The 22756-nt window shown below is 45.7% G+C and overlaps 1 protein-coding gene across 1 annotated transcript in view; it reads right to left on the reverse strand.

The window, feature by feature from the left end:
• Positions 1-215: 215 nt before the first annotated feature.
• tbc1d4 (TBC1 domain family, member 4) overlaps positions 216-22756 on the reverse strand; it is a 118250-nt gene continuing 95709 nt past the window's right edge. Inside the window, exons 15-22 of the mRNA XM_084310872.1 lie at positions 21927-22088; positions 21546-21704; positions 20701-20801; positions 20433-20576; positions 18363-18522; positions 17712-17881; positions 3337-3516; positions 216-1968 (exon numbers count right to left, since the gene is read on the reverse strand). Of these exons, the coding sequence (XP_084166998.1) occupies positions 1735-1968; positions 3337-3516; positions 17712-17881; positions 18363-18522; positions 20433-20576; positions 20701-20801; positions 21546-21704; positions 21927-22088 (1310 nt within the window). The 3' untranslated portion in view covers positions 216-1734. The remainder of the gene's footprint in view (positions 1969-3336; positions 3517-17711; positions 17882-18362; positions 18523-20432; positions 20577-20700; positions 20802-21545; positions 21705-21926; positions 22089-22756) is intronic.

Genomic DNA, 22756 nt, shown 5'->3' on the forward strand with positions numbered 1-22756 from the left:
GATATTAAACATGCTGGCAGAGTACATGCATCCATGTTGTTGTGAACATTTTAACCCTTTCACTGCCACACGACAGCCGGTTAACCCTTTCACTGTGACAATACAGAAGGTTAGCCCTTTACTATCACACAACCGACGGCGATGCTCCATCATTAGCATCATTAGCTCCGCGGATGCGGAGCTAATGATGCTAATGATGGAGCATCGCCGTCGGTTGTGTGATAGTAAAGGGCTAACCTTCTGTCGTGTGGCAGTGAAAGGGTTAATTAAATAAAGAAATTCCCTATCCATAGTCGCCGTGGGAAAGAATAAAAAAAAAATAAAAATAAAATAAATTCCCTACCTACCCATGGCCAAACTGACAACCAACCTGAAACCAACTATTATTTTTGTTAGGCCTCAGGAACACCGATTCTAGTACCGATTTATTCTGCGCCATACTGTGTGTACAGTATAAACCTTTTGGACAGAGATGCAAATGCGTGCCGTCGTGTTAAGTCATTCGGTTCAGCTCCCCTCCCCCGGTCCGAGATCGACGGCATGGAGAGCGTGGGCCTCTGCCTCGACGACGTTTGACGTCTCTGGCCCCGGCGACGAAGCGACACCGCGGTCAGTTGCACAGGAAACTGCAGAGGCAGACGACCTCACATCCTGTCTAGGTTCGGTTTTTCTTTTGGGGGGACGACGCAGAAGTAGAGGGAAGCGCTTTTGATTCTCACACAACACACACACACACACACATGAGTGAAGCTGAAGATGTCCCTTTGCGGTGTGCCGCTCAGAGAGAGAGAGAGAGAGAGAGAGAGAGAGAGAGAGAGAGAGAGGGGGGGGGGACGTGCGCCCAGACGCTGCTATCCAAGACTGGTATCACAATGCTCTTTGGAGGGAAATTACTTTCACATCATTTTCAAGTATATCTTAAAAAAAAAAAAAAAAGAATAAACAAAGACAAAATAAAGAAATCAGAAAAAAACGAATAGAGTTGTCGTCTGTCACGTAAACAGCCGTCAGACGGGGGAGTTCACGGACACGGGGATAACGGTTATCGCACTCATTAGTGATAAGCTACACGTTGCTGTGATTAGTGCTGTTGATAAGGGCGCAACTTCTGCCCACTGTGGTGCTACAGGGAGGGTGCACGACTGGCTGTGAATTAACCATGGCAGTGTTTACGAAGGATTACAGGAGATTAATTTCTCTATTAGAACGCACACCTGCGCACACCTGCACACACCTGCGCACACACACACACACACACACACACACACACACACACACACACATACACACACCACAGTGTCTAGTCATAGAAGTGGACAGGGATGTTTGTGAATATGGATCTGGCAGTGAGGGACGTGAGAGATTTGAGAGAGAGACAGGTAGATTTGTTTTGTCTGCACCTTTGGTGCACGTATGGTCAGGGGGGCTGATATAATTGCAATAGTCCTCAATCAGAGTTTTGTCTGCAGACAAACAGCCCTGTACAGATGATTCCCAATCGAGTCTGTCTCAAGGTCAAGACATTGTATTAACAAGAGCCCTGCCACTCTTTTTGCCGCGGCAGCAGAAGAATATACATTGGGTTCGACTCGCCTTCCAAAAAGCAGTATTTCTCAGGATTCAACCCGTTTTTTTTTTGTCTGTTCACAACAGTCTTTGTCTGTCTGCCTGTCTACCTGCACGTCCGTCTGGCTGCGCAGGCCGGCCCCTCCCTCCCTCCCTCCCGTGTGCCCATCAGGGCTTCTTGGCGGCGGCAGGCTTGGCTTTCCCGTTGGGTCCCGCTTTGATGTGGGTCATCTCCACGTCGGCCAGCGCGTCCGGCGGGATGCAGGAGCGCATCCGCTCGATGGTCTTCTGGTGCGACACCCGCTCCTGCTCCAGGGAGCGAATCATGTGCTTCATCTTGCTCTCTCGAGACAGGAAGCTCTCCACGTTGATCTCCAGCGTCTGGATCTTCTGCCGCGCGGCCTGGGGGACAAGGGGACGTTATACACCTGGCTAAATATACAGAGTGAGATACAGACGGAACCTGCTAAGTAGAGGTATGAGCGCCGCGGATACTTATATAGCTTAGCACATCCTATTCAGCCTCCTTCTCCCGGGTATTCATAGCAATCAGATGTGCTGGGGCTGTGGGCGAGGCTCAGTCACATGCATTTCCACTGGCTCTCTGCTGGGCCTCCTCTGAATGTCATCAAGACTTGCACTGAGGTTTTTCTATGTTAAGAGACAAGCGGCAGCCGGGGGTTTTCTCCCTTGCTCCCATATAATTAGCAGACTGTCTGACTTCTCTGATCTGGGTCAATGTGAAGACCCTTTAGAAGTGATTTTCACTTCCAAATCCTCACACAGTAGAGATTCATGTGGCACCGAGACTAATGGTAATGTTCAGGAGGGCCCTTTCACTCCATTGTCTTTGCATCCAGGTCTTTTTACAGTTATGCTTCACTGCCATCTATGGGCAGTCCGAGACATTGCCGATTGGGAGTTTTCATGTCAGAGTCATGGGTTTTGTCTCAAATCAAACCGAACGTGCAGATCTGATAGCAACGGTCCTTTGAGATCGGTATGTTTTATTTTAAATAAACAGCTTTCAGTAGCAAGCTGAAGGCGGTGAACAGGATCTCCTCTCTTTGTCCTAAGTGGTTGGAGAACGCACCTGTTCTCCAAAAGTACAGTCTACTTGCTTTATTCGATAATGCAGAAGTATAACTCTTATGGTTGATTAACCGGCCAAATCAACAAAGCACATTTTCTATGACCTAAGAGACTAGTCAGCTGATACAATTGGTGTCATTTTCTAATTTAGTTGGCGAGGACAAGTTGCCCATGGTTGACCATAGGACTGTGCGATATGGGGGGGGGGGGGGTCACATTATTCAGATGGCCTTTTTTCAATAGCGATGTACATCACAATATTTGCTTTGGTATGAAAAATCTAATCTTGGATAATCCAACTGATGTTCATCATACTGGACTGCAGGGTAGCTGGAGCTGTAATACTGTATCAAAATGACAAAGACATTCTCAAATACTTCAGAAATTATTTTGCTGACTTAATATTTACTTTTTAAAATCAACATTTTGTGTATCATGTTTCACGATACAAAAAAGAATGCTGCAATACAATAACAGGTTCAAATTATAAATGATAAGCATTGGTATTATTTATTACACATCTCACATTGCGATATGTCCCGCCTATCGCTGCAGCTACCAAATCCAAAATCAGCCGGCAGACACTAACTAGCACTGTTCAGTGGTTGCTAGTGGTCTGAATGCAGAGTAAATCTGTGGGTCGATCGTCAACAGAGCGAGACACGTCCTCTTTCCTACCTGTAGCTTCTCCAGGAAGTCCATGTTCTGTCTCTTCAGCTGGACATTGGTCTTCTCCAGTTTGTCCAGACGGTCAGATTCGTCGAGCTGAGGCCCGGAGTCCAGGAGCATCTCGTCCTGGAGCACGTGGTACTCCACCTCGTACGCATGGAGCTGCTTGGAGATGTCCATCTCCAACACCTGGACGTAGCAGAATGTTATTAGAGCCCTCATCTAAGCAGTAATATTTACATGTGTCAGTTATCAATGCTCAATGTGGACTCAATGTAACACTAACCCATCCATCTACATGCATTGCACACACATCCACATGCACACACTCACTTTAAACAAACACTCACCTTAGACACTTTTAACACTACACCATATTTGTATCCATTTATTACAAAAGATTTGCACTACATCCATACCACATTAAAAAGAAAATGTGTACTTTAGGTTGTACTTTAGTTTGTATATTGTATATTTTGTATAGTGGGAGGAGTTTATTTTACTTATCTTAACTTTTTACTGTATGAAGCACATTCTCAGCGTTTCACTGTAATGTACATGTACTTTATACGTGACAAATCAAACAAAATTTAAACTTCAAACTTGAACTTATCAGATAGATATCCGTCTTTCCGTTTGTCTGTACCTGCTTGCCTGCCTGTCTTGTCTGTCTTAGTTGAGTTCTGTGCTGTATGTTTGTCTCTTAGACTCCAGGGCCCTCATTCATCAACGTGTTCTACGCACAGATCTGTGCTTACCCTGTGCGTACGATCATTTCTAAGCAAAGAGTGGGATTCATCAATTTCGATTTGAACTTGACTCCGTGCTTACATCTACGCACAGGTCAGACCAGGCGTACCTGGCGCCCAGTGGTAGAATATCGTTACTACGCATAAGCACTCCTCAGTCCTGCATTAGTTTCAAGGCGGAAATAAGCTTCCGTGCATTAGTGTTCAACTTCTGTATGACCCGTAATTCATTATAGTTCATTGTAAAATAGCGACAGTAGTGTAATTATAACGGGCTCACACGTGAACAAGAGGTTGGCCTGCTTGTTTGGCACGGGGGGGCAGACGCAAAACACCAACCTCCAAACGCGATTAGATATTGTTTCAAATAAAAAGCAAATTATTTTGTGTGTCATGATTCCAAATAAGATTGGTCACGAAATGCTTTCTACTTCAATTTGTTGGTTAGAATAGATGACCTCCGTTGAAACTTCACTGAGACTAACAGTCTATTTGTGAGCTCCCGCACAGATGTGATGATAATAATAATAATAACAATAATAATAATAGCTTCATTTTATATAGCGCCTTTCAAGAGACCCAAGGTCGCTTTACATAGATATGGGGGGGGGGAATAACAAAGTAACAAACATAGTGGACAGACACACAACATATATATGATGATGGAATTCATTCAAGATCCTCTCCACCCTCGGGTCTTTGCCACCGCGGCACGGTCCATCGTGATATTGGAGATGGATCGACCAATAGACTGTTACTGTAGCTGTCAAAGCTTCATCACAAATGCAGTTATGTGAATAGAAAGGGATTCCACTCAGTCAATGTTGCGATGCGCATTTGCCTGATACATGTTATTGCTGGATGCCGGGAGGAAGGCGATGCTGAATGTTTTCAATTCATTAAATAAAACTGATACTTTTTGCAAGGGTTTACTGACTGTCATACAAATGATCAACCAACTACATACTGTAACTTTTCAGTGCACGTTCTTATTTACATTGTGACAACAGCCTTGTGAGTTCCCGCAGTGACCCGCACACAGACATGATGGAATTCAAGTTCATGTTTGTATTGATCACATATAGGCAGGCTACACATGGCGTATCTGCTACATCATACATGGCAGTAAGATTCATTGTTCTTGTATAGCTCTCGTATTATTGTTTATATAGGCTACCCAATACTGACATCAAAATGGATTGTAGTATGCCTCTAGAAATCATATGCAGCAGGTAGAAAATTGACGGGAGATCCATCGCGATTTTGGAATCAAATTGAGGAGAACTTTAATCCCTGGGTATTAATCAAACAACACGGGAAAAGGCAGTCATATTCCAGCGCGGTCTTTATTAGCCGACAACAAAATAGATGCCTCTAAAAATCATATAGCCAATCGAACACAACTAATAAAGGCATTCATATTACAGCACGGTTATAATGACACACAACCAACGCCAAACAGTGGTCAACGAACGGTCTTTATTAGTATTTTGAGCTGTCCAGGCAGAATTGCAGCAATGGTCTTAGGGAGCCGTTGATATCTGACATCACCGTTTACAAATCCGCCTTTTATTTATCCCATAATACGCGATAGTGTCTTCTTGGTTCGACAGCAGTGAATTCTCCGTGGAGTTTCTCAGAGTACCGCTCGGGTCAGTCCATTATTTCACATCCCATGGGGGGTGTTTCCTCACTTTCATGACCATATATGGATAATCATGCACGAGCATTGACGGTAGAACAAAGTTCTACGGAGGAGCGTAGAGCCTGCGTACGCACTGTGTGATGAATCCCGACTTCCCTGTGCGTACACTAGTTCTACATTCCGTGCTTACGTGTGGAAATAGAACATATTCTACGTCCACGTTGATGAATGAGGGCCCAGGGCCCTCATTTATCAAGTTTTCTTGGAAAATGTTCTATTTCCACACGTAAGCACAGAATTTAGAATGTGTGCACGCACAAAAAAAACGGGATTTATCACACGTGCGTACACAGGTCCTACGCACACCTGTCATGATAAATATCACCTTGCTCCTACGCTGAGGCTCGTGCACACTTTCACGTATTTACATACCAAAACCGCCCCGATTAACCATATACGGTAATGGAACACCCCCATGAAATGTGGAAAAATGGACTGACCCGAGTAGAGGGAAGGGTGTTATGGAGAAATACGAGACAGGTTGACAGACGTGTACACGTATGGTGATGTCGGATATGAAAAAGAAGAACTATTGCTGCCTGGGCAGCGCAAACACTAATAAAGACCGTCCTGGAATATGACTGCCTTTTCCCGTTTTGTTCGATTAATACCCAGGGATTAAAGTTCTCCTCAATTTTATTCCAAATCGCGACGGATTTACCGTACATTTTCTACCTGCTGCATATGATTTCTAGAGGCATACAATCTATTTTGATGTCGTATTGGGTAGCCTATATAAACAATAATACGAGAGCATATACAAGAACAATGAATCTCACTGCCATGTATGATGTAGCCTAGCCTGCCTATGAGATCAATACAAACATGAACTTGAATTCCATCCAGCGGGAGCTCACAAGGCTGTTGTCACAATGGGTGGTACAGTAATAACAGTCTACAATATCACAATGGACCATGCCATGTAGCCTATGTTCTATTATGATCTGTGACGACAAATGTTCTAGAATGTTTGATTATGACATCATACTCTGACAGCATGCCTATGTGATAAATACAAACATGAACTTGAATCCCATCATCATATTTACATAGTCTGTCCACTATGTTTATTACTTTGTTATTTCCCCCCCCCCCTATCTATGTAAAGCGACCTTGCATGGGTCTCTTGAAAGACGCTATATGAAATGAAGCTATTAATATTATTGTTATTATTATTATTATTATTATTAAAATACTGTCTTTTACTGTTAGTCTCAGTGAAGTTTCAACGGAGCGAGGTCTATTCTAACCAACAAATTGAAGTAGAAAGCATTTCGTTGTGGCCAATCTTATTTGGAAACATGACACAAAATAATAGTATGTCGCTTTTTATTTGAAACAATATTTAATCGCGTTTGGTGGAGGTGGCCGGTGGGTGTTCTGTAACCCCTTTCGTGACTGATGCACCGAGTGAATCCACAGTCACTTGCTCCTCAATAGGAAACCAACCTAGATTTACCCTGAAGGACTGGTTCTAACCGAACCGTTCGTTATACAAGAATCACAGAGAAATGTCAAAGGTACTCACATTTGCACGAGGGTTTCGGACAGAGATACGGGATGGTTTGAAAGCTCGGCGTTGCTAATAAACATTTTAAATATTTTTTATAAACTGGTCAACACGGCATTATTTCTGGCGTTGGCTGCCTGGTGTGATCACAGCGCATGCGCATCATGCACACAACGCCGGAAATAATGCAGTGTTGACCAGTATCTCTGTCCGAAACCCTCCTGCAAATGTGAGTACCTTTGACATTTCTCTGTGATTCTTGTATAACGAACGGTTCGGTTAGAACTAGGGCTGACCTTCGAAGCTTTTTTTGGCAATCGAAGCTTCGGGGCCGAGCTTCGATTTTAATTCGAAGCTTCGAATTTTTTTTTTTTTTTTTATCTTATGTTGTGGGACTTGTACAGCACTTTCGTAAACGTTGTTGTTTTTAAATGTGCTCTATAAATAAAGTGGGTTGGATTAATTAATCCAACTACCAATCCCCCAAATCAAGAATGTTTAAGATGAATGAAGTAAGATTTTGATTATTTGAAATATGGCCTGTGTAGACTAAACTATGCACAGAATTATGTCAGTCTACAAGGTCCGGATTCTACATGGTCCGGCAATGTAGACCTTGTAGACTCCACTACAGACCAATTATCAGTGAATGTTCATGCATTTTTAAGAAGGGCAACTTCCACAAAAAAACAAAGAACTCACCAAAACATCTCAGTAGCACCTTATCTAAATGTTATATTTCATATATGGAGATTCATATTTATTTATGTATTGCATGCATTTCTACATTTTATTTCCTATTTTGTTTATTCATCCCAGTATCTTTCTTTCTTATGTGTGGAATTCTACAAGGTGCGCGCACACACACACACACACACACCTACACCTACACACACACACACACACACACACACACACACACACACGCCTGCGCAATAGAGCACGCGGAGCGGGTGCTCTACGACTATTGAACATGGGGGGGCAAACGCTGGTTTTGCTCCCCCACTTTTTGATCATATGAAAAATATGATATACCCCCCCCCCCCCATATATAAATCTAACCATAACTAAGTAATTTCAATCAAATTAATAATACGCAATGACACTTAATAGCAAGTTTTTAAGTTTCCAAAGATTGTGTGACCCCTCACTTTAATGGTTTGATCCAGTGCCCACGGGCCACGGTTCGTCGGCATGACGTATACGACATGTTGGGGGAGGCGGCTTTTTCGAAAGCCCTTGAAAAATTCAGGCTGGATATTGGATAACATTGTGACTGGATTATTCTTCGGCGTTTACATCAAAATGGAGCAAATCATCATGTAAGTCGAACACTGTGACTGTATACTAAATGCGCAAACAGATTGAAACTGAATATTTCTCGTATGGTGAGCCTCGGCGCTGCTGCGCTGCACCGAGTGAATCCAGAGATACGGGATGGTGCGCAGGCGTTGTGATCACCCAACGGCGGAAATAATGCCGCTTTGAGCAGTTTATAAAAAAATATTAAAAATATTTATTAGCAACGCCGAGCTTTCAAACCATCCTGTATCTCTGTGCGAACCCCTCGTGCAACTGTGAGCACCTTTGTAATGTCTCTGTGATACTTGTATAACGAACGGTTCGGCCAGAACCAGTCCTTCATGGTAAATCTAGGTTGGTTTCCCATTGAGGAGCAAGTGACTGTGGATTCACTCGGTGCAGCACAGTCACGAAAGGGGACCCTGATGTAAACAAGACAAACGTCTTTCTCTGGTCTGCATCGCTTTAACAATTGTGTGTATTGAGCCGTACTGTATTGTACTAGGGCTGGGCGATATGGCCTAAATATGATATCACGATATTTTCTGACCTTTCGGCGATACACGATACACATCACAATGTTTTTCTTTTTTACCCCAAACAATTCATTATGAGGCTTACCAAGACAGTATTTGAGTTTGAAAGCTAACATTAAAGACAAAATAAAATACCCATGCATTTAGCATTTTTATATTATATATTAGATTATTAGATTATATATTGCATATATTTAGCAATGAGATATTATATGATTTAGATATGAAATATGATGAATTGAAAATGGGGGACCCTGATGTAAACAAGACTAAAGTCTTTCTCTGGTCTGCATCCCCTTAACAATTGTATGTATTGAGCTGTACTGTACCCATTCTGCAATATGTTAATAAAGTTTTAAATCAATCAATCAATAGCATTTTAGCATTTTTATGAAACTACTGTATATATGTATGTCTCTAAATGTTTTGATGAATTGAAAATGGAGGACCCTTATGTAAAAAAGCCGAAAGTCTTTTTCTGGTCTTCATCCTCCTGTACTGTATTGTACCCATTCTGCAACCTTTTAATAAAGTTTTCATTCGTTCATTCTGACGGAAACATAATAATTTTGATTGACAGTCGAGTCTGCCAATTACGTCACAGCGCTTGCATCCGCCCTGCTGTTCTTAGCACCAATCGGCAAGCGCTATTAGTTTTTGACTTCCTGAATGTCCTGTGTGCTGAAGATCAACAAAGCTACTAACGTTAGCTCCCCGCGGCCGTCGAGTAGGAGACCAGTGCTCCACAGGATGACTAAATGAGGCATAATGATTTTACTACAACGAATGTTATAATAAAAGCCTTTCCATACATCCGTCTGATTGAAAACTTTATTAACAGACCGCGGAATGGGCATATCTCAGCACGGGCTGAGATATGAACGAGTAACGTGTGGACAGATTGACGCGACACAATCCTCTTGGGCAAAACATCACGATATCCACGATACGTTGAAAAAGTGTATCGTTAATGAACTGTACCCGATATTTATATAATATCGTCATATCGCCCAGCCCTATATTGTACCCATTCTGCAATCTGTTAAATAAAGTTTTCATTCATTCATTCAGCCGCCGCGCTCACTGGGGCTATTGATAGCGTCAATTAGTTGTTGTTGTTGTTGGTGGTACTGCGCTGCGGATGTGAACGGGGCCGGAGGGGCTTTGGGAGGATGGGAAAGTTATTATTATTATTATTATAATAGTAATTGGCTATCATACGTGCCTAGCTAGCGTTAGCTAAAAGAGCCCTCGCAGTGAAGTTATTATTATTATAGCTATCATACTGCAATATAAACTGAGTTTTATAGTGAAAAGAGCAGCTTTATTTTGGTCAAGATTGAAGGCTCTATATTGCAGGAAATTGCACATACAGGTGTTCATTAAATGTTAAAAAATCTGCCTCCAAACCACCCCTTGCACAAAAAAAAAAAAGAAAAAAAAAAAAAGAAAAAAAAAAGAATACAAAAAAATCTTGCACCCCCACTTTCAACTATAACTAGGCGGCCATGCACACACACACACTTACATTTAGCTGACGCTTTTATCCAAAGCGACTTACAAGTTCTGTACGACAAGACAGCAAGAAGGGTACAACTCTATCAGCTGAGTAACAATGTTCATCAAAGTGTTGCGTGTTACAGTGTAGGTTAGTTTATTAGGACAAGTGCATGACAGTAAGGTTAGTCACGGTTAGATTTTTTTTTTTTTTTATCATTTCAGATAATGGTTGAAGAAGTGAGTCTTTAGTCGACGGCGAAAGATTGGACGGGATTCGGCTGTCCTAACTGGGATGGGTAGTTCACACACACACACACACACACACACACACACACACACACACACACACACACACACACACACACACACACACACACACACACACACACACACACACACACACACACACACACACACACACACACACACACACACACACACACACACACACACACACACACACACACACACACACACACACACACACACACACACACACACACACACACACACACACAAATCGAAGTAAAAAAAAAAAAATTGAAAAAAAATGTTGAAAAAAAAATGTATTATTTTTTTTAAACTTCGATTTTTTTTTTAATGTTCGAAGCTTGTGCCATCGAATCGAACGTTCGAAGCTTCGAAGCATTTAAGACAGCCCTAGTTAGAACCAGTCCTTCAGGGTAAATCTAGGTTGGTTTCCTATTGAGGAGCAAGTGACTGTGGATTCACTCGGTGCATCACAGTCACGAAAGGGGCTAGGTGGTTGACGGTGGTTGAGAAGTGAGAGAGAGAACCCTTGTAAGTTCTCTCTATTTATACACTGGAGCGCAGATCTGGAAGGTTCTAGTCTGTTCTAACCGGTTCTACTATATGACATCATACTGAAGCTTAACGTTAGGTTATGACTATAACCAAGTTCTGTTAACACTAGTGGACGCTCAGCGTCTCATTGCATATATCTCGCTTCAGCATATATATACTGAATACATTTCAAAATGTACCTTTAAATGCCAGCATTCATCTGGCCACACCCCCATCCGCTTACCTACATAAGCAGGGGTGGTGCCACACACTCATCTCCTTCCCAACAAATTTCACCACAATGAAAAATCAAGGGCCGCAGCGGCGTCTAGACGCTGAGCGTCCACTAGTGTTAACAGAACTTGGTTATAGTCATAACCTAACATTCTGTATCACACTAGCTCCCGCTCAGCGTCTCATTGCATAATAGGAGCTGAGCGGGAGCTAGAAGCTCGACAAATGTACCCCGCTGAGGCCCCCCACAACCATCAGATCAGGGAGGACCGAGCCCCCCCGACCCCCCCTAATGGAGGGCACCGCACCTATTGGAGGCTTCACGGGAGGGCGACGGACCCGACCGTGCGAAGAGGCACTCAAGCAACTCAACGCACAGGGTGAGCAGACCGTGGCTTGACCCCACGACTACACACACGCACAACCCGCATGCCACCCGGGAACAAACGGAGGGAACAACCTCGTTACTGCCCCCAGAATCACGGGGTCAAGGGCAAACCCAACCCCGTGGCAAGGCCGTAGCAGCGGAGCGCGAAGGAAGACCCAGACCCACCAAAGGGACTGGACCCCCTGGAACGGGGGCCCGGAGAAGTCCATGATGCCAGCATCAAGACCCCACCAGGTGGGCACTTAGTGACCCCGCCCCCCACATCGCCAGCTTATTCGGACAAAGGCCCCTCAGCCGAGCGGGCCCTGTCCCCCCAATAGTACACCGCCTGGCACACTGACCCTGCAGAACAGGCAGTCAGCATGGCCGTAAGCACACAAAAAAGGTTAACCAACGGAAGCAGGCAGCGCACCGGGGAAAAACCAGGCAACAGGCTGTTAACCCTAGCCTGGAGACTGCGGACGAGACAGGCGCCAGAGGGGACAGCTGAACACAGCCGCACCGGCGGAAGGGGCGGAAGCTGGCGTTGTTGCATGACCAAGCCTCCATTTAAAAAAAACCCACCCAGAGGGGTTGAGGCAGAGAAGGCTGACACGATTGGCAGACGTCATGAACATGCAGGGGCACCCTCAACCGGTGAACCCGGGAGTTGACACTGCTCCAACACACCAGGGAATCAACCACCTTGGTGTTACCCAATGCGGTGGTTGTTCCTATAACCCCTCAAGAAAAAAACTCCAAAAACACACCTGCGGGTATACACCGGCTATACCGCAGTACAAGTGTTTCAGTTTTCAAAAAAGGGTTAACCCAGGCCTACGGGTCGACGAAACATGACTTCGGACCGGGCCCGGCGATACGGGAAGCACAGGGTCACCAGAGGAGGTCAAAGACCACCCCAACAGGCCCCTCTTCGCCATGCGTGAGAGAGGAGCGAAAAAGAATGGAGAACCAGCCCCAAGCACACCGTACTTGGTATTCCCAGGCGGTCTCCCAACCAAGTACTAACCAGGACCAACCTGTGTAGCGGCCGAGATCTGACGAGATCGAGCGTGTACAGGTTGGCATGGCCGTAAGCCATTACGACAGTGCTGAGTAAAAAATGTACCCAACCAGGGTCTCCATAGCGCCTAACCCTGTGACACCCGGACCGACCTGGCATTTTTCCCCCTGAAAAAAGCCCAAGTCCCTCAGGGTACCAGAACAACAGATCTGCATCCCCGGCGGACAACGGGTTCAACTGATCCGGACCAGCGTGACCAGAACCAGTCCCGTGCCCTAACCACGCCGACATGCCTACTCCAGGAGAAGGGGCAGATATGCGTGTTGATCTGAACATGAAAAGAAGGCGCCACCCAGACGTTCGGGCGAACCGCACCCGGTGGCCCACCCCCAGGGCGTGAGACCTCAAGCAACCAAGGCGTGCCAGTCAGTCGCCTGTTTACAGAACACCCCGAGCTAGCACTATACGTGCGTCGGGACACACCCACATCAATGAACAGGCTATTTAGACCTGTCATTGAATCCCCAAGGCGCCCAGGGGAACGACAAGAGGGGTGTGATACTTCCTAACTCCAACTCTTTTTAATAGAAAAGAAGGAAGCACCAACATTATGTATCCCTGTCTACACAGCCGGGGGTAAAATTTTTTCACATTTTTACATCCCACCACCCTCCCATAGGAAGGAGACGGGAATCCCCAGAGAGACTTCCCACGCGAGCTGTACAGATTGAAAAGAATATATTGCACCTTGAGCCATGTAAAAAATTGGTTTTAGGGCTCTCCGGGGAGGAGGCACTGAACCCATACACACTCAATAATCGAATTGAATCGAATACATACACAATAGAGTAGGACTCCTTCTTGAGGGTCCACTCACCTTGACAATCTGAGGAGGAGGCTCTGTACTCTGAAGGAGGCTCCCTCACACGGAAGGAGAGTCCCAACTCACAGAAGGCCCGAATAGGAGCTTGGTGAGGAGGAGCCCTGACCACCCCCCGAAACAGATCCATCACATGGACCTGAACAGCACACGGAAGTCCTACCAACAGAGACACGCACAGTGACGTACTCTATGGCGGGGGAATTTCTGCGGTGCACACGCCCAATATTCCAGGGCGTGGGACCAGGAAACTCCCTCCCCCCCCCCCCCCCCCCCTCACCCTGTAACGTGCCGAACCGCAACGTGACAGGAACCTTGAAGGACAGGTGGGTTTACCCCTGACCAACAGAAAAAAGGGGGAGGAAAGGTTACCAGTTCACCCCTTTACAACCCCACACCCATGATACGATGTAATGACAAAAAGAGAGAATGACACAGTCATAGTCAGCTCCACGAAACGTCTAACAGCTTCACACAGCGCATGTGCTAACCTGCTATCTGATTTTTACTAAGGAAAAAACACAGAATAGAGAGGGCTCTCCAAGAGCCCCGGTACCACACTTACACAGGTGCTTCTGTGGCCAGCCCAACCCAGTTGTAGGTCACACGACACACACAACCCATCATCACCTACAAAAAATGGCAAAACACTCTACAGAGGAACGCCGTTTTTCATAATGAGAGAATACATAATTCTCGATTAGTATCGGCCACAGGCCTTGCTAAGCACACATGAAAAGCGACCAAACAATCTTTTCTTTTAGGAAAATAAAGTTTCTCAAGCAGGTTTAGCACAACCTCAGCAATCAAGCTAAGGGTTACATTGTATCCCTACCACACAGTGACACAATGTAGTGCAACAACATGTCTGAGAGGAGGATGAAGAAGTCCCCAGGGAACCGGGGGGAAAACACAACCCTCCTACTTTACCCTTAATACGGCCAGTTGAACAGGTAAACCTGTTAATATGTGAACACACTGTTCATTGTCATTACAGGCTGAGAGAAGAATCATTCTTTACTCATATGTCACTAAGCATAGCTTTATAGGTTAGTTTAACCCCCTTAGTTGAGAGTGCTCGGTACAAGAACACATGACGTTTCTCAACACAACAAACCAGATCATTTTCACATCTGTAATAAACAACCCTATTTGCATGGAGAAGCTAATACCAGTGACAAGACAATCCGTGAGGGAGAGGGGAGTTGGGAACCGCGGCGGCGCGCGAGGGGCCGGAGCCACCCCGCGCTGGGCCTCGGCCGATAGCAGCAAGCTAACGTTTCCTAGCCTAGCCCAGGTAGGCCACCTAGTGATCACAGCAGGCTAGCGCCACAGCTAACAGCTGACTGGCTAACAGTAGGCCACCACTAGCACGTAAGCTAAGCAGCTATCACCTGAACTTGTACACAATGATATAACACTCACTCAGACAGGCCGCCGTTCTGAAACCCTCCTCACTTTTTAAGAGAAAAGAGAAACAAGATGTTAACACAGTTTTACAACGGTGATTTTACCAACACCCGACGGAGCCAGCACAATACCAAACTGGCCTGTAGCTGACTTGAACACAGATCTTCCACTAACGAACATCTATGCCCATATTTCCTCGTGAGGGAATACTCTCATTTGGATATGAAAGATGGGGCCTACACGGTGACAGAGAAAACATCCACTCGTCCAGAAAACACAGGGATCACCAGTGTTAATGGTCGTGGCCCACTAGTTAACTATAATGGGCTTCAGATCAAGGTCTTCCGCTGTTGCCTAAGAGGCTGAACAAAAGACCTTAATCTGGGGCCGGTGTTTGTAAACATTGTCAGCCAGCCCCCATAGCACTAACAGACAAGTGGAGCCGCAAGCAAACATCACTCACCAACCTGGAACTCACCGCTTCTCACAACAGCGGCGCGTCCTACAGTTCAGCTGTGTCCTGAAAGGTTTTACCGCAACCAGCACAGCAAGGAACTGCAGTTGAGAGGCATGCAGCGGCGTGCTCCCAATACGAAAACCGGTGGAGGATTTTAGAATGATCACCATCTTCCAGACACTCCAGTGACGAAGACAATATCGCTGTATTTTCTCGAAAATAGTGAGAGAGAAAATAAAGATATGATGTCAACCTATCTCTTGTTCTTCCTTTCCTCGTAAACATTGTCAGCCAATATTTTTCTCCACGTCAAGTGGGCATATGAGCAACACGTTGCTTGTGATGAAATTTGAGAAGGAGATGAGTGTGTGGCACCACCCCTGCTTATGTAGGTAAGCGGATGGGGGTGTGGCCAGATGAATGCTGGCATTTAAAGGTACATTTTGAAATTTATTCAGTATATATATGCTGAAGCGAGATATATGCAATGAGACGCTGAGCGGGAGCTAGTGTGATACAGAACTTGAATTACACTATGACACGTCGGCAGTTACACTAGGTGTTCTGCGTCTGCCCCCCCTGCCAAACAAGCAAGCCAACCTCTTGTTCGCGCATGAGCCCATTATAATTACACTACTGTCGCTATTTCACAATGAACTATAATGAATTACGGTTCATACAGAACACGCGCCAGTGTCAGGACTCAGAGTAATGCACGAAAGCTTATTTCCGCGTTGAAACTAATGCATGAACTCAGGAGCGCATATGCCGTAGTGACGATATTCTACCACTGGGCGTCAGCTAAGCATGCTCAGAGCTGTGCGTAGACATAAGCACAAAGTCAAGTTCACGTTCAAATTGATAAATCCCACACTTTGCTTAGAAATGGTCGTACGCACGGGTTAAGCACATATCTGTGCGTACGTCACGTTGATAAATGAGGGCCCAGGAGGACCAGCTATCACTGCTAATGGAGATCACTGCAAACCCATCAGTAACACGCTGAGCCTAAAGCTACAAAACCTAAACCTAAAACCCACTAATCCTAACCCTCACCCAGACTGCACATCACAAAGTTACATAGAGATACAATGACTATATTGGGCACCCAAGTGGCGACCCATGTAACCCATGTCGCGAAGCAGCCGACCCGGGTTCGATTCCCGGACCCGGCGTCCTTTGCCGAATGTCTTCCCCCCGCTCTGTCTCTCGTTCTTCCTCTCTCTCTCTCTCTCTCTCTCTCTCTACCGGACTGCTCGGTAGTACAAACAAATAAAAAAATATATAAATAAATAAATAAAAAGAGATACAATGACTATAAACAGTCTGTATGATGTTCATGTTTATTTGCTGGATGAATTAATAATGCCTCGTCAGTTCAGAGAAACTACTGTATATCGGAACAAGGAAGCATGTTATTTTATGACAGCCTTCTGTACATACAGTACTACTCAATGCAGCCTACTTGGAGTCAAATATGCAGTATAACAACCACAGCCATATAAGTCTTCACATTGCCCCCATTCAGGACATGTCATGTGCTTTTGTATCAGATGATCGTCATAAAGCAGAACAGCTACCGGTTAGACCTCATGTTTTTATGACCGCCGCTGAATGCATAGTGCAATAGTACTTGTGCCCAGAGGCACCGTAATAAAGAATATATCACCACGCCTTCATAACACAGTACAGGAACACATCTTAAAGCGATGATGAATAAAATAATAAATGTTTTTCAATGTCTGAGGACACGAAACACATTTCACTTCCACCCGGAGGCATTCAAATGTGTTCAGGTCCCGACTAGAGAAATGTTGGGATTCTATGCAACATTCTGCGTTACTCGTACAGACGCCTTGGGGCTGCGCAGAACTACGACCCTACCCCCCCCCCCCCCCTACCGTACCTTAGAGATGGTCTTCTCCATCTGGGTCTGCGTGAGGGCGGGGAGCGTGGTCTTCAGGTAGTCCACGACGGTCTCGAAGCTGTCGCACTCCACTATCTCCCCTTCGTGGCTGCTCAGGAGACACAGGGCCACCTTGAAGATCACCTCGTTCCCCTGCGTGAAGAGGATGTCTGAGGAGGAGACACAACATCAGCATGAAACACAGCAACAGCATACAAACTAACAAAAACTCTTGTGTACATTCCTGGGATTTCTCTTTCACCCTTTCAGAATTATATCTTGGAATTCTAGAACCCTATATTAACTTTCGATGTGTGACCACCAACCAGGAGATTGTCCACATGAGAAACAAGGAGTCTAACAAAAAAATAAAATCTAACCCTAACTACCCTTACTGTCATGCACTTGTCCTAATAAACGAACCTACACTGTAGCACGCAACACTTTGATGAACATTGTTACTCAGCTGATAGAGTTGTGCCCTTCCTGATGACTTGTCGTACAGAACTTGTAAGTCACTTTGGATAAAAGCGTCAGCTAAATGACTAAATGTAAATGTAACCGCCTTCCTCTTCTGGCGTGAGATTAGATAATCCTGCCGATAAAAAGAGCGTGTGAACAAAAGAAACTCGCCCCCGCGGGGACACGTACCGAAGACGCGGGACACAAAGCCGAGGGCGAACTGGGAGGCGAAGAGGGTGAGGAACCAGGGGGCAGCGTAGAGGCTGGGGCAGATCTCCAGCTCCTCCAGGTGATTGTAGAGCTCACGGTGGTAGTCGTGGAGCAGTCTGGAGAGCTGGTACATCTGGATCTACCGTATGAATCACAACACACACACACACGCACACAGACACACAGACACACAGACACACAGACACAGACACAGGTCAGTACACGTAACTCGGCAACAGAAAACTGGTACATCAGGATCTGGGGACACGACAAGAGAACAATTAAAGTATTTGCTTTTACCTTCACACGACCAGGTAACCTCCTTAGTATTTTTTTTTCTTTCTTTTATTTTTTTTAAGAAAGACTCGCTCAGACACGCATCAGAAGACAAGCATTTCACACAGCAAGGTACTGTACAGTCTCTACTATAACAACAACAACAACAACAACAACAACAACAACAACAACAACAACAATAGGCAGACTGCGACAGCCGAGTACCATAGCAAAATGCGAGGCCCGCAGAAAACGAGAAGTTAGACTGAGCCAAAAAACTTAAAACATAGAGCGTTATCAACCTACCGATCGCCTAATGCTTCGAATGACACTCGAGCGGAGTCCTGCTTCCAACTGAATTACCACCAAGGCGACGACAGCACAACTCCTTCCCCTCTCTCTGTGTGTGTGCGTGTGAGTGTGAGTGTGTGTGTGTGTGTGTGTGTGTGTGTGTGTGTGTGTGTGTGTGTGTGAACTTTGGGCTGGTCTGAAAACAGCACAATAGGAGCACAGAGAGAGAGAGAGAGAGAGAGAGAGAGAGAGAGCTACCAGGAGCACTGGTTGGCTGAACAGTTGGGTTGATGTAGATTAAACATTACCCCGTCTGGTGGTGATGCTTTTTAGCCTCTTGTGAGGTCGGCTTCCACATAGCTGAGGCTAACAGAGCAAACCAACAGAGTGTTTGTCTAAAGGGGTGGGGTCCGGCCGAATACCGCAGACCACTGCTGTTTGCTGGCGATAGCCGACCCGCAACAGGTGAGCGAGTAGACGGCAGTGGCTAGTCGGCTTGTTTCAGACACGTTTCAGTCCGTTACCATGCGATCTGGGTCACGGACATTCAGAGGGGTTATTTTTCTCTTGTGCCTCAGGAGGTAGAGCGGTCGTCTGGTAATCAGAAGGTTCCCGGTTTGATTCTGGCTCCTCCCGGCAGCGTGTCAAAGTGTCCTTGAGCGAGACACTTAACCCCGATGAGCAGGTCGGCACCCTGCTCCTCTGCCGTCGGTGTGTGGATGTGTGAGCGAATGGGTGAATGTGAGGCATGTGAAGTTGTAAGGCGCTTTGGATAGAAGCAGTTATATAAATGCAGTCCATTTACCATTCTCTTATCCCATAGCATATCCGAGGTCTACTTCTCCTTTATGTGAAGCGTGGGAAACATACAGTACTGTAAAAGAACCTTTTTGCCCGATACTGAAACGATAAGCTAGAAATGAACCCGATGAAGCGCATTTGTGTTCTCCTTTCATAGTGGGAAACTAATGGGATAAAGATGCATCATTGAAGTAAGTCAGTCCATCGTGAATCGTCAAGTTTTTTGAGGAGCGTGCGCAAAGTTTGCGAAAAGAAGGCAGGGTTTGAGATCAGGACAAAAGTGATAACTGGACATTACATTTAGTCATTTAGCTGACACTTTTATTACCAAAGCAACTTACTGTACAAGTTATGAATTCTGTACAGTCAGCAGGAAGGGTACAACTCTGGCAGCTAAGGGTAAGTAAGACTGTTCGTCAAACAGTGCCGAACTTGAGTGCTACAGTCTTGAGTGCATAGTAGTGTAGACATATTAGCATAGTAGGTAGTAATATAGGAAAGGTAGATTCCTTAGGTAGATGTTAGTAGCAAAGTGCATAATAGTAAAAAAAGGAATACAAAGGTTAGTAGTTTATTTTTCTTTCATTTCAGATATTGATTGTGATATTGTGTTTTTAGTCGACGGCGGAACATTGGGCCGGGTGTCAGCTGTGGTGTGTTTGTCTGCTCTACGTTACTCACCTGTAGAGAGACCATATCGGGCCGGTACTGGCGCCTGAAGCCCAGGTCGTACATGAGGAACTTGAGCATGTCGAAGGCCTGGTCCTCGCTCATGTGAAGCAGCAGCACCCCGGCCACGAAGCTGATGCCCTGGCAGTAGCCCACCTGCAGAACCGCAGAACACAAGACCGTGACGCTACAGTAGTGTGACATGGCTGCATTTCATATACGTACACTACGGCTTTACAGTATGACGTGTTCACGAGCATCGCGGCTCCAGTGAGAGTACCTCTGTGTCCAGCAGAGAGTAGGCCTTCAGTAGGTTGTAGAGGGACAGCTGACCTGCTCCCAGCTGGGCGGAGAAGTACTGGTGGGTGGGGAATGTCCGGCCTGAAGAGGAGGATGGGAGAGATCATTATTCCCTGTGTCTATCAGGGTCTTGCATCACAGCAAATGTTACACTTGATAATCATTGTCCGGTGTGATGTGTGTTGGCCTATTATGCATCAATGTGGAGGTCCATGGCCTATTTATTACCCATCAATGTGGAGGTCCATGGCCTATTATGCATCAATGTGGAGGTCCATGGCCTATTATGCATCAATGTGGAGGTCCATGGCCTATTATGCATCAATGTGGAGGTCCATGGCCTATTTATTACCCATCAATGTGGAGGTCCATGGCCTATTTATTACCCATCAATGTGGAGGTCCATGGCCTATTTATTACCCATCAATGTGGAGGTCCATGGCCTATTTATTACCCATCAATGTGGAGGTCCATGGCCTATTTATTACATATCAATGTGGAGGTCCATGGCCTATTTATTACCCATCAATGTGGAGATCCATGGCCTATTTATTACCCATCAATGTGGGGGTCCATGGCCTATTACGCATCAATGTGGGGGTCCATGGCCTATTACGTATCAATGTGGAGGTCCATGGCCTATTACGCATCAATGTGGGGGTCCATGGCCTATTACGTATCAATGTGGAGGTCCATGGCCTATTAGGTATCAATGTGGGGGTCCATGGCCTATTACGTATAAATGTGGGGGTCATTGATATGAAAAGGTTTGAGGACCATTGATTTAGTGTATGCGAGCACAGATATAAGTGTGGATGTCCATACCTAGGTCCACAAGTATGGAGTGCTGCTGTGCTGTGAGCTGCTTCAGCAGGTCCTGGTAGGGGGTGTCTAGGGCCATTTGGCGGGGGGCCAGTCGGTGGTGCAAGCGGTGCTGGTGGGAGAGGAGGAGCCACACCTCCCCACGCCTGGTCTTGGGAACACCTGGACGCAGAGGGAGGGAACAGGTGTGATCATCGAACATATTCCACAGACAAGTGTAGACACATAACCCTAACATGAGGACATCTCTCTCTCTCTCTCTCTCTCTCTCTCTCTCTCTCTCTCTCTCTCTCTCTCTCTCTCTCTCTCTCTCTCTCTCTCTCTCTCTCTCTCTCTCTCTCTTCTCTCTTCTCTCTCTCTCTCTCTCTCTCTCTCTCGTCTTACCCTGGCTGAGTGCATTATGTATCTCCTCCTTGTACTGTGGGACGGTTGTTCTTCCTGGCGCAGTCAGCTTCCTGTCCCATAAAGCGTGGACATCTTTGGAGCACTGTCCCACATCCTCGTAGTCCAGCTTCATCTTACGGATGTGCAGCTCGTCCCGACTCGCTGGAACAAGACGGAGGACAAAAAGGACAGAGATGAATTCAACAGATTCTTCCAGCTTCATTCAGACATGGATTCGTCTTGTGACATCCACATGCATATCAAGTACATTATGCCTCTCATGTGTGTTTCAAGTACAGCCTCAGTTTGTCTTTAGGCGACAGTCCAGCGAGTATACAGGGTTTCAAAGGCGAGGACGTGAATCGAGAGTGGAGAGGGGGAGAGGGGGGTGGAAAGGCAGAAAAGCACTCTTTTGTGCTTTTATAAAAAAGAAAAAAAAAGTGACTGATTAATAGAGATGTGTCCAGGGTCACCATGGTTACACTGCCTCTCAACTTGCTCATGCACAGTTCCCATGGCAACGGCGACATATGGACACAGGCCATACCAATAAACACCAAATAACACAGTCCTATTCAAAGCCTTCAGGTGAGAGCGCCGATGAATGAAGACGGTGCAGAGAGGCACCGTGGTACACAGACACAAACACAGAACAGAATAGAGAACGGAGTAGAAACACCAAGACCAAAATACGGTTGACCCCGAGCATGCCAATCAAAAAAAGAGTTGATCTGAATGAGTGAAGCCGTATATTGCCAGACGCCACCAAACAACAACAACAACAACATGCAAAACATGTCCGCCGCGCTTGACCCCAAGATTATATTCCA

The sequence above is a fragment of the Notolepis coatsorum genome (genome assembly GCF_963971535.1).
Source record: "Notolepis coatsorum genome assembly, chromosome: 3".
In the NCBI taxonomy this organism is placed as follows: Eukaryota; Metazoa; Chordata; class Actinopteri; order Aulopiformes; family Paralepididae; genus Notolepis; species Notolepis coatsorum.